The sequence below is a fragment of the Monopterus albus genome, unplaced genomic scaffold, assembly GCF_001952655.1.
Source record: "Monopterus albus unplaced genomic scaffold, M_albus_1.0 scaffold29.1, whole genome shotgun sequence".
In the NCBI taxonomy this organism is placed as follows: domain Eukaryota; kingdom Metazoa; phylum Chordata; class Actinopteri; order Synbranchiformes; family Synbranchidae; genus Monopterus; species Monopterus albus.
Genome location: NW_018127909.1, coordinates 2326034 through 2343059, shown reverse-complemented (window position 1 = coordinate 2343059; position 17026 = coordinate 2326034). Strand labels below are relative to the sequence as shown.

The 17026-nt window shown below is 38.6% G+C and overlaps 1 protein-coding gene across 1 annotated transcript in view; it reads right to left on the bottom strand.

The window, feature by feature from the left end:
* The window catches only part of dnah6 (dynein, axonemal, heavy chain 6), a 58295-nt gene that overhangs the window by 6778 nt on the left and 34491 nt on the right, over positions 1-17026 (bottom strand). The window contains exons 56-76 of the mRNA XM_020596207.1: positions 15983-15987; positions 14579-14723; positions 14239-14355; positions 13806-13929; positions 13341-13537; positions 12753-12956; positions 11928-12053; positions 11677-11847; positions 11002-11069; positions 10616-10796; positions 10206-10385; positions 9811-10044; positions 8295-8430; positions 7876-8048; positions 7155-7345; positions 6652-6812; positions 5690-5778; positions 3016-3162; positions 2740-2878; positions 358-477; positions 4-35 (exon numbers count right to left, since the gene is read on the bottom strand). Of these exons, the coding sequence (XP_020451863.1) occupies positions 4-35; positions 358-477; positions 2740-2878; positions 3016-3162; positions 5690-5778; positions 6652-6812; positions 7155-7345; positions 7876-8048; positions 8295-8430; positions 9811-10044; positions 10206-10385; positions 10616-10796; positions 11002-11069; positions 11677-11847; positions 11928-12053; positions 12753-12956; positions 13341-13537; positions 13806-13929; positions 14239-14355; positions 14579-14723; positions 15983-15987 (2940 nt within the window). The remainder of the gene's footprint in view (positions 1-3; positions 36-357; positions 478-2739; positions 2879-3015; positions 3163-5689; positions 5779-6651; positions 6813-7154; positions 7346-7875; positions 8049-8294; positions 8431-9810; positions 10045-10205; positions 10386-10615; positions 10797-11001; positions 11070-11676; positions 11848-11927; positions 12054-12752; positions 12957-13340; positions 13538-13805; positions 13930-14238; positions 14356-14578; positions 14724-15982; positions 15988-17026) is intronic.

The window sequence follows — 17026 nt, the reverse complement described above, 5'->3', positions numbered from 1 at the left end:
CTCTAGTTCATCTGTATCTGGGGCATAGTAGGTGCCTTAACACAGAGGGGAGAGAAAACTATGAATACAAATAGGAAAATGTACAGTTATATGTACGCATACTAGGGCTGCATGATAAATTCTTTTGTGAGCGTAATTTAGATCCCTGTGTGATCTCAGTCTCATGTGACAATGATTCTGCCATGTTACCTCACAAAATAATTTATCGTGCAGCACTAGCATACACTGTAACAAATGGACTTTTGCATACAGACATGCAGAGACCTGCTGCATGGGATTTTAATATATTGTAAAGCAGTTCTGTGATTTTGTTTATTTACAGAATCAAGGAAAACAGAGAAGGAGACTTCACAATACCTGAGGAGGAGTAGGTGTAACCAGGCTCCAGAGTATTAGGGGAAAAGAAGCCTTTGAGGATAGTTCTGAGGCAGCGTTGGTCCCAGGCATCTGTCACTCTGCCTCCATATGTGATCTCACCTGGAGAGGCAGGCACAATCACCACTGAATATTATTAGTTTGCATAAGTGTTCCTTTTTAAGTGTTAGAGTATGCGGTTCTCTCCCTACCTTTGTCCCAGTTTGAGCTCAAGCCTCAAGTGCCACATTGAAATGATTCCAAATTTCATTCAGTCCTCATGACTAAACACTTGTTTGTCCTGTTCTCCTTCTCCAACTTCCTCAGCTGGGAAGTTCACACTGCACGTTCTACCTCATGGTTTAGTTTATGCTGTATACCTTTGTGTTATTTCCCTTTTGAACTACTGTAAGTTTTTCTATAACATCCTTGCAAAGCAGTAGACAGTTGAGTGATGTGTGACACTTGAGTCAAAGGCTGCATCTCCTTTCTTAGTAAAAATTTAATGTATTTACTTTAAAAACTCTGGTCAAATGTCAGACTCTGGTCATTGAGGATTGCACTGACAGACACAATGGAGCTATGCACTGTAAACACTAGTACTACATTGTATATTACCTTCATTATTATTAAAATATTCATAAAAAGTTTGAATGCTGTGCCCACCTGAGTCTCTTTGTATCTCATAAAAACACAGAAGGACTACATGTGTAGCCTCATTATAAAGGTTACACACAAAAAGAGCTCTTTGACTTCTCATGCAATAATGCACAACACAGAGAGGCTGAAACCTGTGTGGCCTGATGTCAAGACAGACAATGGGAAAAAGACTATGACAAGCATGGCACAAGGATACAGATATTACCAAAAGAGCAAAAGGAAGATGAATTAAATGCTACTTAACATTTAACATGTCAACACTTAAATTCCATGCTTTCTGTAAATGTTCACACAGTTACACAATATTCAGACAAATCTCTGCTGACACCTTTAGTAAACAAGCAGCAGGCGTGGCAGAACTGGCAGAGCCTTTTCTTTTTTAAACACCAGACAAGAGGAACAGTTGCTTCTAAAAAAAGGAAAGGCAATTATGCTTGATTTGAGCCCATATTCTTTCCATCAAAGACTGTGTAGCTCTGGTTCACAAGAACTGCCAGAATCAAGATTTAAACTAATAGCACAGTAGTGTGATAACAACAATGGGAGATACCAATTTGATGTGATGTGCTCCACTGAGACTGAGCACAGCACATAATCATTTGGAGGTGTAATTGAAAATGAGGTTAGGGAAACAAATGAACTTTAAAAATGTGATGAGTATTGTTAATGAAAGGGGATGCGCCTCCTTCTTCTTTATAATAACTTTGAAGATGTCTGTCCAGGAAGCTCAGGATAAACAGTATTAGGCTGACATAATTAAATTCAACTGAAACTTAATTTGTGTCCATATGTATGCCAAAGATAGGATATTGGAATACAATAAAACTGCATTTTACCTTCATGTTTCATGTACAGTTATCTAAATTTGAAAAAAACAAATTATGGATGTGGAAAATGGAAATTTGAATTTTCATTTAAATAATGTCATGTTTATGAAATCTATCAGTCATCCATCAAAATCAGTGGGCAAGGCATGATGACTTTAGTAATCTTCTACAGAACTGTGCGACAGGCACACACTCAGTCGCCAGTTTATCAGTATACCTTGCTAAAGCTATCACACTCAAATGATAGTCCTCTAATAAATCCCACCTTCATGAAGGTTAGGGTTCCATTCTGTAGAAACTTTTCTAAGGGTTAATTTAACTGCATTGCCATTCCGGAGGTTGTAGTTAGTGGTCCTGTAGAATTTAATCTCATTATACTGACAGGTGTTTCTAATATTAGGCTATTGTCATTGGTATAAATGGGCAATAATAAAGGCTGTGATTTGTTCTCTTTATTTTACATACTGTGCATCCAAACAGTTTAATTCCCTATCTGCTGGGGACATCTGTTTGTTTCCACGTTATTTCCATAAACACAGGACAGAGGAAAAAAAGCAGTGTTTCTTGAGAGAGACCATAGCTGCAAGAGAGAATGAAACAGTGCTACAGAACAGCCATGCTTTGTAAAATTAGCAAACATTTTGCTTTAACCATTTCACATGACACTGAAAATGTGTGTTGTTGACAAAACAGAGTGCGGTCTGTGTCACACACTGGCAACACAACAAATAAGGCAGCGAATATGAAGATAAAATGATACTGTTTCCCGTCTTCTTTACAGCCAAACAATTTGAAGTTTCATCTAATGCTTGCACTTTATGTTTTATTTACTAGCAAAATTTATATGTCTACGCAAATACACACACAATACAGTTATCCCTCTATGTGGACGTCCTACCTGTAATGTAGATGAGAGCATCCCAAGGGATGGTGCCATCTTTGCAGTAGAGACTGAGGTTGAGCAGAGCACACTCCCTGTCACTGTCGTTAAACTCATAGCCAATGTTCCAGCCCAGAGGGCCAAACCTTTTCCGTTCCTAAGACAGATGAAGACAAAACACAAGGACATATGAAGAATGACAGGCACACACAATGCAAACATATACAAAAGCATGCAACAAGAGAATAAAAAATACCCAGGCCCTCACAGCAGTAATGATAATATGGATATAACCTGGATGATTGCATGGAAAAAGCTGATTCCAAAGACAATCTTCCTCCACTGGCGTCCCAGAACGTGGTCTTCAAAAAAACTGCTGGAGATCTCGGTGAAGGCCCGTCGCATGTTGGCTCGCAGGCCTTTTGGAGGCTCATTAGTCACCTGGCAATGACATACACAAGCACACAGGGTTCGAAGGCTTCAAGTTTTGCCCAAACTAGCAAAAATCTTGTGTTCTCACTGGTATCAGGCTAGTCTTCCTTGTTATGTAGGCAGCGGATGAGCCTAGTTCTGATAACTGTAACGGTCTTACAGTTCTCCCTCCTGGAAATGTATGTATAATTCCCTCTCATCAGTTTTGTTTTGTTGCTGACCCTGAAAGCTGGATAATTAACTCTCATGTAAAGTTTATACTGCAGACACAACCTGATGCTGCAGATCTACAAAAACAAGCCAAACAAAACTGTTTCTCAATTATATTTAATGACGTTTTTAAGCAGTTACTGAATATTTAAAGGTAGGGTTGGTGATCCTGGAAAAACCATCAAGAGGAAACTTCATTTGGAAGTAGACATCCAAAGAAATCCCATTCTTTTGTTCTAACTTCTCTCCAAAGCCACTTCTCCAAAACACAATACACACTGCCTGACTAGTGCTTACAGGAAAATAACAACCCCCCACCCCAAAAAATAAATACATTTTTATTTCACAGATTAAAAATACAATATATAGAAAACACAACAGAATAGTGCCATGGCGTCACTTTTCAGCCCCTTTTGTTCTCTCAGTTGTCACCGTCATTCAAAAGCCACACCAATGTTAATTCTGGTTTTACTTCTTGCAGCAGCCAACTTTTTTTTTAGTTGTAAGCTTCTCAAATGCGGTGTTACCTGCCCAGATCTGCGGCCCCAAACCTTAGTTGGGGACCTCTGGTTCATGGCTAAACAGCTTTAGCCCTGGCTCGTAGCCCATAACTAGCCTGAGAGGTCCAGGCTTTTCCGGTGGAGAGAAGTGAACAGGGAGGCCAGCTAACTCTGTTTATCTTGGTAACATAAGCAGGTCAGGTGTTTTCAGCCCTGCTGCTGCCACAGATGACAGATGGTTTAAAGTTTCCAGTGCATTTAATGTATTCATTGCCTTTGGGGTGAAAAGAGAAAATCAAGAAGTGTAACAAAAATGCTTCTGGAAGGAATTGCCAACCTTACCTTTAATCAAAGATTGCATAGCTTACATAAACAGTGTGTACTGGAAAGTAACCTAAAAATTTATGTTACTAACCACCAGTGGTGAAAAGTAAATAAGTACATTTAGTCAAGTACTGTACTTAAGTGCAATTTTGAGGTATCTGTAGTTTTCTTGAATATTTTCATTTACTGCTACTTCATACTTCAACTTCACAACATTTTACAGGCAAATATTGTACTTTTTGCTCCACTAAATTTTATTTATCATTTTAGTTACTAGGTATTTTACAGAACCAGATTAATACAAAAATTATAGTATCATTAGACTTTATTGTTCTCCAGTGGAAAATTCACAAGCTACCCATTGGTATGTAAAGTGCTTCAAATTATAAACATATAAGCTTGTTAAAACTAGCTCCCCCTTCACCAGCTGCAACTTTAAATGTGACATAACATAGGAACCTTTTCCCAGATTCTGAAGCTGATGTTACTGCTAAAATGAATTGTTAATTCATTCCTGGAGAAAAACTCAGCAGTATTAAAACTAGGACTGACATGTACAGTACATACTCACGGTCATTTGCTGCTATTATTTTAACTTGTGATGTTGTAGCTGTTCCCAGATGATGTACTTTACACACAGATCCCAAATTTCAACTTCCCGATTTGTGCCTGACATCCACCATCAACAAGTTTATCAGTTTGTTAGTTTGTTTTTTAACCAACAAATAGCAGCTGTGTAACTTTTGCCTGAACTGTAATGTACAGTACTGAATAGGCTTTGTGGTAGATAAATACACACATTATGAGAACAGTGTCAAAGCAATACATTTACTGATCTGTGGCATTTTTACTTACTTATAGAAGTAAAGGAATTAAATCTTTAAATAAACCTATATAATAAAACCTTGTTCCTCCTACAGCCTGGCATTACTGAGTACTGAAACACTGTACTGACATTGTACCATCTTTTAGGAAAGTGTACCAATTCTACCTTTGTTCAGCTAATAAGTATGAAAAATGTTGCATACCTTACCAATATAATGAATGCAAATCACATCCATTTTGCCTTTGTATTTACAGTACATTATCACAACAGACACAACTAGTGCTATTATCTAATTACATTGTAACTAATAAGCTTTCTTTAACTTACTATCTGTAGAATATAGAACTGAAATGATTAATTAATAGATTTCTGTACAAATACAATATGCGTAGTATCAAATGCAAGTTTCCCACAGAAGTCCAAGATGTTATACTCAGTATGAATAATAGGAAAACTCCTCACAGAGAAAAATAATAAAAAAGCAAGAGTAACTATATAATGCTCACAGGAGAAAATGCTCATTTCTTCAAAGCTGAATGTTTTCCCAGTGGAAGTGAATGTAAGAAATTTCTTCATACTGAGAACATTAATCCTGCAGCACAATCTTTGACAATCTTCAAATGAACTGAACTGAACTGAGATTATAGTGGCACAAGGTGTGTGTATGTGTGCTTACCTTGACAGAGTTTTGGAGTACTGTAACAGGAAACACATTGGTAGGCATGGAACTGAGAAACAAACGAAAGTCCTCGTGGACTGATGTGTCTACACAGGAACAGAGAGAACTATTATTCATACTCAAAGAAATTAATTCATTAAGGAATATCTAACTACACAGTAAAAATAAAAGTTCTGTAATGTGTATACTGCATTGTATTTGCTTTGGGTTTATATATTTTGTTGACTTTTTCAAGTTGTAGTGAGACAGGTACACATTAGAGCTGTGCAGGTCAAGTCACAAAGATGTTACAAAGTTCTGAGTCGGCAAATTATAAAATGACCCCCCCACCCCCCACCCCCACCCAAAAAAACCCTCTCTCCCAGTGCCTCTTTTACACCTGTGGGTTTACATGTGCCACATGTAATAGAGTGGCTGTAGAGACTTATCTGTCCACCTATCAGGCCGAGTACTAAATTGAAGCCCAGTGCTTATACAAGATTGTATAATCTTGTATAAGCACTATAAAGACTGAAATGCATATCATATAAACTCAACCACAATGACACAGTTTATGCTAGTACTTTAAATGAATAATTAATTATGATAATCTTCTAACCCATATCAAAGCCCAGTAGTAGTGATATCAAATTTAATGTGGTAAATTAAAGCCCAGTAGTAGCAATAGTAAATTAAATTGAACTGAACCACTAGTATGATGATGTTACACAAAGTTCCAGCACGGTTCTGGTAGCTGTGACCTTTCAACGGCCACTGGGTAATTTTGCTTTTCATGCCATGTTATATATACAAAGTCCAGATGAAAACCTTAAAATGGATCCATCAATCTTATTTTCAAGGGCAAGAGAACAGAAAATCCGATACGACCCACATCTGAAATTGGTCTGCCCTTGTGTAATAATCCATGTACACACACACACACATTTTACATAAATATTTTTATGCTCATGTTACAATACCAGGCTCAGTAAAAGTCTTGATGAGCTCTTCCATGGCTAACATCCAGGAGACAGCCAGATGACAGTTCTGCAGGAAGACCCAGTTGCCATTCTGCAGCGCTGTATGGATCATCTTCTCTGCTATTGGCCCCTGGCCTTGACCCAATGAGATGGACTCAACTCTAAGAGACAGTGAGAGATGGAACTAACATTTGGATCACATACTTGCATATGCTGATTATTACTTTAGTTTGGTACTTTAAGATTATGTATCTATCTATCTATACACATGCTGATTATTACTTTAGTTTGGTACTATAAGATGATCTATCTATCTATACATCTCGGTCTATTTTTTATGATTCAAATTATAACATGCTCTGGTAAAGTTGGAAGTTGGAAGATTGGTATACAAGACTGGAGGAGTTCATTATTGTTTTCGCTGCTGGTATACTATAACTACTGTAGACAACCTTTACAGGTCACCTTTAGCTCACTTCAACTATCCTATGTGCCTTTTTTACCTGTCAAGACATCCTCTCTCTTTTGCAAAGCGATGGAAGGCACCCATGGGATCAGACCCTGTGCTGAGGATGAAGACCAGTGGGGTGGAGGGTGACATGTCATTGTAGAGGTTTGCCAGGTCAACTGGAGGGTTTTCCACAAACTGCTTCCCCAGGCTGACAATCACAAACTCTGTTGCTGCAAACACCACCTGGAAAGGAGAAGGAGGAATTACAGTATGTGCATGAAAAGGTGTGACAAAGGAGGAGGTAAATAGACAGCATCAAGTAAGTAAGAAAGGGATAGACATAAAAAGTCAATTTTAACCGATGTTATAACCAAGGGAACTGAGGAAGACTGACATTACGGAGACATAACCAGTAATAAAATGTAATAAGTGATGGGTATATTTATTGAAAGTGGGCTACAGAGGCACTACAGAGACAAAAAGGTTTTATTTTCTAAGACTCTTTTGATGACATATCTGGTTTTCCATGGGAGAGCAAGGGACAGAAGACTATACCTCAAGGTATTGCTGAGGGCTACAGGCAGGGCTGAAGACCAGAGTAATTTTACATTAGCACAATTAGCTAAATCTTTGCTGGGCATAAGGATATAACATCATCTGACATGGACAAAATATAATTTTAAATTCCTCCTGTGATCATGTTGGTCTAGAAGCAAATAAACAATTTCCAAAATATTTATATACATCTTCGGATATAGCTCATCTAAACATACCTCCTCTCCCATGAAGCTTTTTATAAGGATTAGCTTCTGGAAGGTCCCCAACCTCTCATTCCAGTAGCCTTTGATCTCGCTGTCCTTATTCACCTCTTTGGACTCCCCAAGAGGAGGTAACTCTGACACATAGTCTTTCCAGGTCTCTGGATTAATAGATGCTTGAAAACACCCTAAAGGAGAGGCATTTGTCATTAATGCTATACAAGTCTTCAAAAACGATTCTTTGTCCAGTAGTTTACATGTAGATTTGTACACCATGCAATGTGTCAGGCTTATATTTATAATATAAACCTGACAGTTAAAAATTGTTTTGTAACTAGGTGAAACATTCTACTTTTTATGTGTAGCAGAAACACAGTGCACTAAATATGGTGATTCTTGTTAGATCAGCCAAGGTAACAGCTGGGTTAGGTTACCTAGCTTGATGTGGATATGGGTTCTGGTGATTTCCTTGGAGATGTCCTTGAAGCAGGGCAGTGTGTCCTCCAGCTCACAACATGTCTGCCAGTAAAAATCACTTAGCCATGGCACATCTGGCCGTTCTGTATAGTCCTGGAAGATGGGGAAATAGAAGAGGAGATGATTACAACAGTAAATGGTAGAGATAGGTAAAAGATGAAGAACAGACTTTGAGGAGAGCGGAAATAAACAAGAAATAAAGGATGTCAATAAAAGTGTAAAAGAGATGATATGATTCCAAACATCTAAGGAAGGTAGTCACAACAGATAAATGAGTAATGGCATGAAAATGCAAATACAAATTCGAACAGAATTCCAAATTAGCAAGTGAAACATAGATGATGAATGTATTGAAGTTGTGACAGAAGACAGAAACACAGAGGTGTGGGAGATGAAAGGAAGGACAGCATTAGTATGAGGATCACGACGGCTGATGGGCAACACTGCTAGCCTCATTAATGTCATATAAATAGCCATACCTTTGGATGTCACTGATTTATCTGTTTTGTGGTCTTAAAACTATCAGTAACTATCAATAAAACCAAAGCTAAATCTCAAAGTTCCTTTACTGCCTAAACCAGCGGTGCCTCAACTAGACACCTTTCTGTTGCCCTTTTTTGAGAGAGAAGATCAGAATTATGGAGAAATACATATCTATAGACTGTTTAGAGTTCAGATGACCTCATTTAGCCCCTCTGAAGGTGTCCAGAAGGACATGATATCTGACTTGAGCTACTGTAACTTTTGCACTGATTGCTCTATTAGCATGCTACAGGCAGGTTTGTTTGGACTGCTGACAGACAGAGATACTCTGCATTTCTTATCTCTCTTTCACAGAAATAATTATTTTGTCAACCTCTCCACAAAATGACTCATATGTTCTTTTGTCTCCATTCTACTGTCTCTATATCCATCAGTTTCACTATTTCCTGAGCAATAAGACGGTCAAGAGGAAAGACACAGTCGGACATAAAAGTGGGAAAGAATGAAGATAATTTGGGGGGGAAATAAAACAATGTCTTGTTTATCTGCAGTAAAGAGGATCCAGCCAACAAATTGTAACAGATTTCTCTATTTTCTAGTGGTTATAATATTCAGCAGTCAAAAAATATGAAGAAAAAAAATTTTCTTAATTGAGAATTTGTGACACAGTTAAAATAGGCAGTTATATTCAGCTTTCCGACACTAGCTATTTGTGTCTCTCTCTCCTGTATCACCTGAACGATGCACTAGGTAAAATGTCACTCTCTGTGACAGTGTTTTGTTTGCAGACAACTTAGTTAAGTTACAGCTTAAGTATAGATGGTAGGTTGTGTGTGTCACTAACTAGTTCATTACATAATTTTCAAAAAAAATGGATGAGCAAAAATTGGATTCCAGTCACCACCACACCCATCCCCCTCATAAAACCGATTTTCATCTGACACCAGGATTTATCAGAGCTTGATGATTTGATTCCCCACCCCACCTCACCTTTTCCAAAGATGCAGCGCCTCTTAGAAAATGCTGCCACTCCTCATCTGAGATCTCACCACGCTGCTTCATGATCTCTACACACAACATGAAGCTGTAGATGAGCTTGTGTTGCTCGAAGAGTCCACGGGACACATTGATGTAGGAGTTGAGCAAGATCTGGTCCACAAGGATCTGCAGACGCTGCTCTAACACACTGCTCTTTTCTGATGTCTCAATGGTGAAGTTAAAGAGCTGAGGATGAAGAAGAAAACAACCATGTGAGAGATTTATTTAATATAAAAAAATAAGTATGTTACATGGAGGCTTGTAGCCCCAGACTATGTTCCTGTTAAAAATGTCAGATGGAGATTTGTCTGTGGCTTTTAAAATAAAACCTGGGTACTCTCTCTCACCTGTTTGAAGTACTTGAGGGAGAACTGGTACATAGGATCGATCTCAGAGAGACCGGCAATGACAAAGTACAAGACTGAGCCTCGGGTGGCCACAGGTCGGTAGCGTTCCCTTGCAGAGTTAATCATCAACTCAGTGTCCACTGCCTCCTCCAGACGATGCTTTATGTCCTCTGATGTCACCTGGGGCATTGTAGAAACAGTGAGAAAATTACAAAAGAAACAAAATAGAGGAACAGCAGGTAGATGTAGGAGGGAAACAAAAAAAAAGAACTGCAGAAGGAAAATTCTGAACATCAGTGAAATAATTTTTGAAGGAGATGCCAATTTATCATCTTAATAGTACATAACAATTAAGATGTTATGTACATAAGACAGACATCCATATGACCTCTGCCTCATTCCAGATTTACCTTTGATTCCTGGAGAGTATGAATTAACTTTTCATTGTCAAGTATATTCCCTTCAGAGGTAAAGAGAAGTTTAAGGATGCGGTCTTCAATATCTTTCAGCTGGTTGCGGTCAGCATTGATGCGCACAATCAGCTGATTCCTCTGTTCCTCAAGCTGTGGACTCTCCAGACACACCACATCACTGAGGAGAGGAGGGGTCGCAGGAAGTTCAGGGGAAAGATAAGAATTTTGGGAAAAAAAATAAATCAAGTAGAAATATCACCAGCTCACAAGGGTAATATGATGGTTGAGGTGCAAGTGCAAATACTCTTACTGAGCTACAAAAAGAGTCATATAGTGGTTTGTAAATGTGAATCCCATGGTTTGAGTAGAACACCAGCTGGTACCTGAGCAGTTGGTCCTCCAATCCAGACTTGGTAACAGTGAAATTGATGATTGTAACTTTGATACACACCTGAAAGGCAACAGAAACACACACATTAAACAACAAACAGACCGTACAAAGATGCATTTCCATCACACTTTAATCACACAGCCACAAACATACTCTAAATATTCATTCATTTGTAAAACAACTTTAACTCCCATTTTACACAATGCTTAATGTGATTGACCATTAATATCTAACACAAAGCTTTGTAGACAGCTGTCAAATAGTTTTATGCTATTTTGATTACGGTCTTCATAGACTGCTGCAGTACTATAAAAGCTTGCATTCACAGGATGTTGCTATTCTCCTGACCTGGTGTGAATAAAAAAGGTACAGCACAGTGGCACAGCAAGCTGGCTGGCGACTACAACTTTAAACAATGCCTGAAAACCAACCATGCTGGCATGCCAGGAGAGTATAACTGTTCTCATGCATTACTGTTTTTGTTATTACAAAAAAAAGTACTTTTTCTCAACACTCAAAATACCTGGCTGCCAACCAGCAAGTTGATGTTAGTTCAGTCAAAGACTCCATAGTGACCTGATATTGTGCATCTGATGCACAACTACTGAGGTATCACTTGAACCAAATCTGAAGATTCAAAGGAGTGTGTGTGTCTGCTGTGTCCTACCTCTGGCAGGTAGTGTGGGTTGGCCATCTTAGTGGTCATATAAAACCGGAAGTTTTTGTCATAGTCAATATCTGAATCTCCAAGTCTGATCAGTGTCCGTCCATCATATACAGTGCAGGAACAAAAGACATACACAAATACTGTCCAACAAAGGTCTCTACACTGAAGTTTCTACCTTCTCCAAATTTATTATGGTGTTATATTTTATCACAAATCAGTACCTTTCACCATGATGTGTAGTGTGTTCCTACCTCTTCTAGCAATACAGGCATGCCCATGCGAATAGCATTCTCAAGGGTACGAAGAAAGCTTGGGTCTGTCAGCTTGATCACCTTTAGACCATGTTTGGCCTCCTTGGAGCGGATCCATCTGTTGGCCTGAGGAGGAAAGAAATAACCTTTTAATGTTAGCCACTGATGTAACAAAGGCAAACTAAAACGAAGGTAGTGCAGCCTGAAAGTTAATAACAATACTGTATGTGGAACTCAGTGTTGTGGGAGTCTGCAGTATATCATTTAATGTGTTCGTTAGATACAATCAGACATGGAAGCCTTCACAAATAAGCCTGAATTTCTGTCTGACCCATATCTGTCTATGTGCAGGAGAGAGGAGCTTGTCAGTAACAGAAAATAATTACAGAGACAGAGAAAAGAAGCTCAAACATGATGGGAGAGAAGATTCAACATGTCAGTGATCACGACCCAGGACAGAGAAATGCAAAGATGCCAAAAAACTGAGGCTGTTAACAACATTTGTATCCTCTACATATTTGTACTATAAGTCTAAATGAGCTGATTTGTGCTCTTTCTATGTAGGAAAGCTAGATGTGGTATGTTTGGTCTTGGAGAATTGGCCTGTAAGTGACCATCTTTGACCATATCTGATAGGAACTGCCATTTCTGAGAGGGTTCTGTATACTGGTACTGCAACCATGTAGTCAGTGTATTAAAATCACATGAAATTGTCCCTAAGAAGGCAGAGTGTGAGAAACGTTTGGTTAAATGAATGAATAGAAACTGACTGACAATAAATAAATCCGTGAAAGAGAAATGCCTCAATCCTAGTTTCTAGTTCACCTGATCCTGTGGGTCGATCATCAGAGGCCAGCGGCGTCCCTCGGTCACCAGGATCCCGTTCTCTGTAGAGATGGTGTCACGAGGCAGTCCTTCTATGTTCCACTGACGGATGACAATAGGGTCACCCAGGATGCTGATCAGGCTGAAGCTGGAACTGATGGGAATGCTCAGTTCCAGGCACTGCATTATCCACTGTTCAATTAGCTAGAGAAAGGAAGCAGACAAACATGTACAAGTTCATGTATCTTTACTTTGGTTGTTTTATGTTTTGTTTGAAAAATGATTTCAGGTGATTTTTAAACTTCTGGTTTGTCGTATGCTACACAATTTTACTCTTAGCTTACTCTGCGCTTTAATATTCTATGGTACATACAAATTCAGTGGCTTTACTGTATTGGGAATCACATCTCACAAAAGAACAGGCACAATTATGAGAGAAGTGGGCACAGTTCTTTTTTTATTGAGTGTAGTGTTGAGCAGTGAGGTGCGAGACTCAACAGTATGCTCATGCTGGACCCACCAGTTGTCCTTACTAAATAACAGAGGAGCCCTAAAAGCTCTGAACTGTACCACAGCATCTGTACCTACCAGCTGTCTATAGTGGAAAGTGAATGCTCCATAGTAGGCCACACAGGCAGCTGCAATGAAGACATTCCCAACAATGTTGACGATCTCTTGCTCAAACCTGGCCACACTTTCCTGCCAGCGCACCTGCTCGTCACCTAGAGCAGAAGTTAACTTTCCTGCTCTGGCCATTCGAGCGCGTGTCAGAGCAATGGTTTTAACTTTGAGGAAGGAAAAGAGTCACAAAGAAAAAGCGAAAAAATAATATTAGCAAATCTGGCAGACTGATTCTTCTCTTCAAATAAAATGGGTAATAAAACGTCCGTAAACACCAAAAGGAATAGTAAACATATAGGAAAAGATTTCCTAGTTGACTTGGCTACATCTCTCAAGATTCCCATACATGAATTTATATAAAACATACAGTAGCTGAGAACTTAAAAATACTGATGGGATAAAAGTGGTAACATGTAAGGGGAAACCACTTACCCAAAGTCTCTTTCTCATTTAAGCTGTTTTCATGCTGCTCCTTTAGGACCTTGATCTTACGCTCCACTTCCTGAAGCTTTTGCTGCTGCTCCTTCAGGTCTGCCAATGTCTTGTCCAGGTTCTCCTGTGATGGTTAGGATAGTGATAGAAAGTGAAGGAGAGAAACACAATCAATAAACCATTTAGGTGATATTTGGGACATTATTCTTCATTAAGCTAATGTATGCAGGACAATATTGAGTGGGACTTACAAAACACAAATAGGTGTATAGTGGATAAATGCTTTGATTGTAATAGACTTGACAAAGAAATAGGCAGCAGTGAGATTTTAAGCATGATTAAAAAGTGATGTCAATAAAATTGCATTTTGTGTATGTACTATACTGTATATGGCTTAAAAATTATAATTCATACGCCATTCTACATTACTGACCTTTGCCTTAGCGTGTTTTTCCTTCTTGGGGGCAACTTCTTTGTTGGCTCTGGAGTAAAGATCTATGGCCCTGACCCACATGCACATGGACCTACAGGCTCTGGATACCTTCTCCACCTAACAGCAGCATCACAGTAAGGAAATACACCAAGTAACACACTGAAACATACTGCATCACATTCTATAATTTATAGCCAGGCTATGCAGCTGCAAAATCTGCACATCTAAATTCAGTGGCATGTATATAACCATAATGCCATAAGCATAAGCAATTGTCTGAAATCGACTTTCACCAAATCTGTTTACTGTGAGCCCTACATGACAAGAAATGCAAACAAACCTTCTCAGGTATGAAATCAGGATTGTTGATGTATTTTTGCAGTTTCAGTAGGATCTGGGGCTTAATATTGCCCTTGTCATAGCCTGTCAGGCGCTTGAGAAAACTGGCATCCCCCAGTAATTGCTTGGCACTGGGCCAATCTGGTCTGTAATAAGAAAGCAATGGTAGTGAAAAAAGTACTAAGAATATCAATAATTATGTGCATTTGATTTATATGAGGAATAAATATATCTTTACCAAATACTATGCTATGTATACTGATTTTAAATGTGAGTCTGGTGGGTTGTTACATACAGTATGTACAGTATAATACATGGTGTATAAATTACAAACCCAGAGTGGAACTGTTAATCGGTAGCAATAATATAACAGTGTAACACTATAGTACTTACAAATAATCAAATCACATGGCAATGTAAAAAATTGCAGGTCATTGTATTGTAAATATAATGTAGGGATTCCACTTTATGACACATAATGGTTACAAATAAGGAGATCCATTAAAACCATCAAAAGAAGGAACCAACAATAATAATAATCACCTTTATTTGGTCAAGCATGTTACACACATAAGGAATTTGTTTCTGGTACAGAACCGAGGCAGCCATCTGCGGCGCCAACTCAACCGATGGCTCTAACCATCGGGGGCAACTTGGGGGTTCAGTGTCTTGCCCAAGGACACTTTGATGTGTGGATTGCAGACACCGTGATTCGAACCTCCTGTTGGGAGACTACTACTCTACCTATTGAACCACAGTCGGCCCCAAGTTGATAGAGATAAAGAAAGTACATCAGCTTGGAAGCCATAACAAATTGCATAAATTAGAACTCAGTAACACTACTTGCTTATGAACATATTTAAGACATTATACCCACTCATAAAAACATCTCACTCAACTCTGTATGTTATTCAGCTCCTCCACTGCTGGTCTCACAGTAAACAGACTAACCCCACAACATGTTGGCATGTTGGTATTTCTGAACAAATAACAGGCTATAAATTCCTGTTTTGTTAACCTGCTGAGGGAGAGAGGGGGGTTTTCGTTATAGCTGTCTCAGCACTGGAGATTTCAGTGTGTGTTTTCATTCATCTCAGTGCTTGAAGTGGGCCAATATGCACAGGTATGCAGTACCAGCACTTCTACATTTTACTCTTTGGTGTACTGGCACTTCTTTCAAGCTGCCAACACTCTTTTCTGCCCTCTCCATGGGGTGACAAAGAGCATCACCAAAAAAGACCTGCCTTCCTCTAGAAGCAACAAAAAGTTTAGGTGGTCCCAAATAATCAATAATCATATTTGATTTTGTTATATCAATTCCAATCATAAAACAAACTAAATACAAAATGAAATTAAAAACAATAAAACACTGACATTCTCTTTCTCATCTTTTTCTGTCCTACACATCTCCTGCCAGGGCACAGAACACACAGTTTACTAAGGTTTTCTAAGGTTTACTTGTAACTGCAGTTTTCAAAAAAATATAGGTTGTAAGCGTAGTCCATTTTACTTTGAACATTCATGGCCTACATGTACTATGATATTACACACGCCTAAGGTACTGTGAGCTGCCTCAGGCTAGCAGCACAGAATCTATTTTATTAGGCTGTTTTACTCTGTTCACAGTTCCACAGGTGTGTAACGCAATGATGTGTTCTGTTCTGTTCTGTTCATGATCTATTGTTGTTTATGCCATATTTGCACATGTAAAAATAAGCCCCTTATGGAAAAAATATATATAATTGCTCACAAGCATTCTAAATAGCCTAGCATCTTAATCCTGTCAGATATTGGTTAATTAGCGTCGCCTATCGGTCACAAAAAAATTAAAAAATGTGCATCCATATTAATGAATGATGAAATGTAAGGATTGACAGAGGTTTGAGTGCTGAGTCATGAAATGATACCGTAGGGTAATCTAATCACTCTGGATGCTGACTAGAAAAAATATGGGATTAAAAAAATAGGTCCAAATCAAATAAAAGAAATGAGTTCAGGATGCCTGAGGAGTTCTGGAGACAAAGATATTGGGTGAATACAATTTCTAGTTTGGTATTCATGTCTTTTTGTAGTCACTTATTGTAGACTGAAATGGGGTTGAGTATGACAATGATAATTTATTTAGTTCTGACAGTATTAAATATGTCTACAGATGACCACTGTGTAAATTAAATCCACGGTGCTGAACAAATAAATCACACATCATATACTGTAGAGATTACCTAGTATTTCAGAAAGCCTGTCTTGACTGTCCTTCATTCTCTTCTGACTTTAATATGATAAAGCCCCATTAAACGGCCATACCTAATGATGTACGTCCTTTTGTAACAGAAATTTAAGGTTCAGCACAGTGAGCTTAGCGAAATGTGAGTTTGTAGAGAATGGCCGTTCAGCCCTATGAGATAAGAGAGCCAGTGATACCTTTCTAATCAAACTTTGCCGAAAAAGA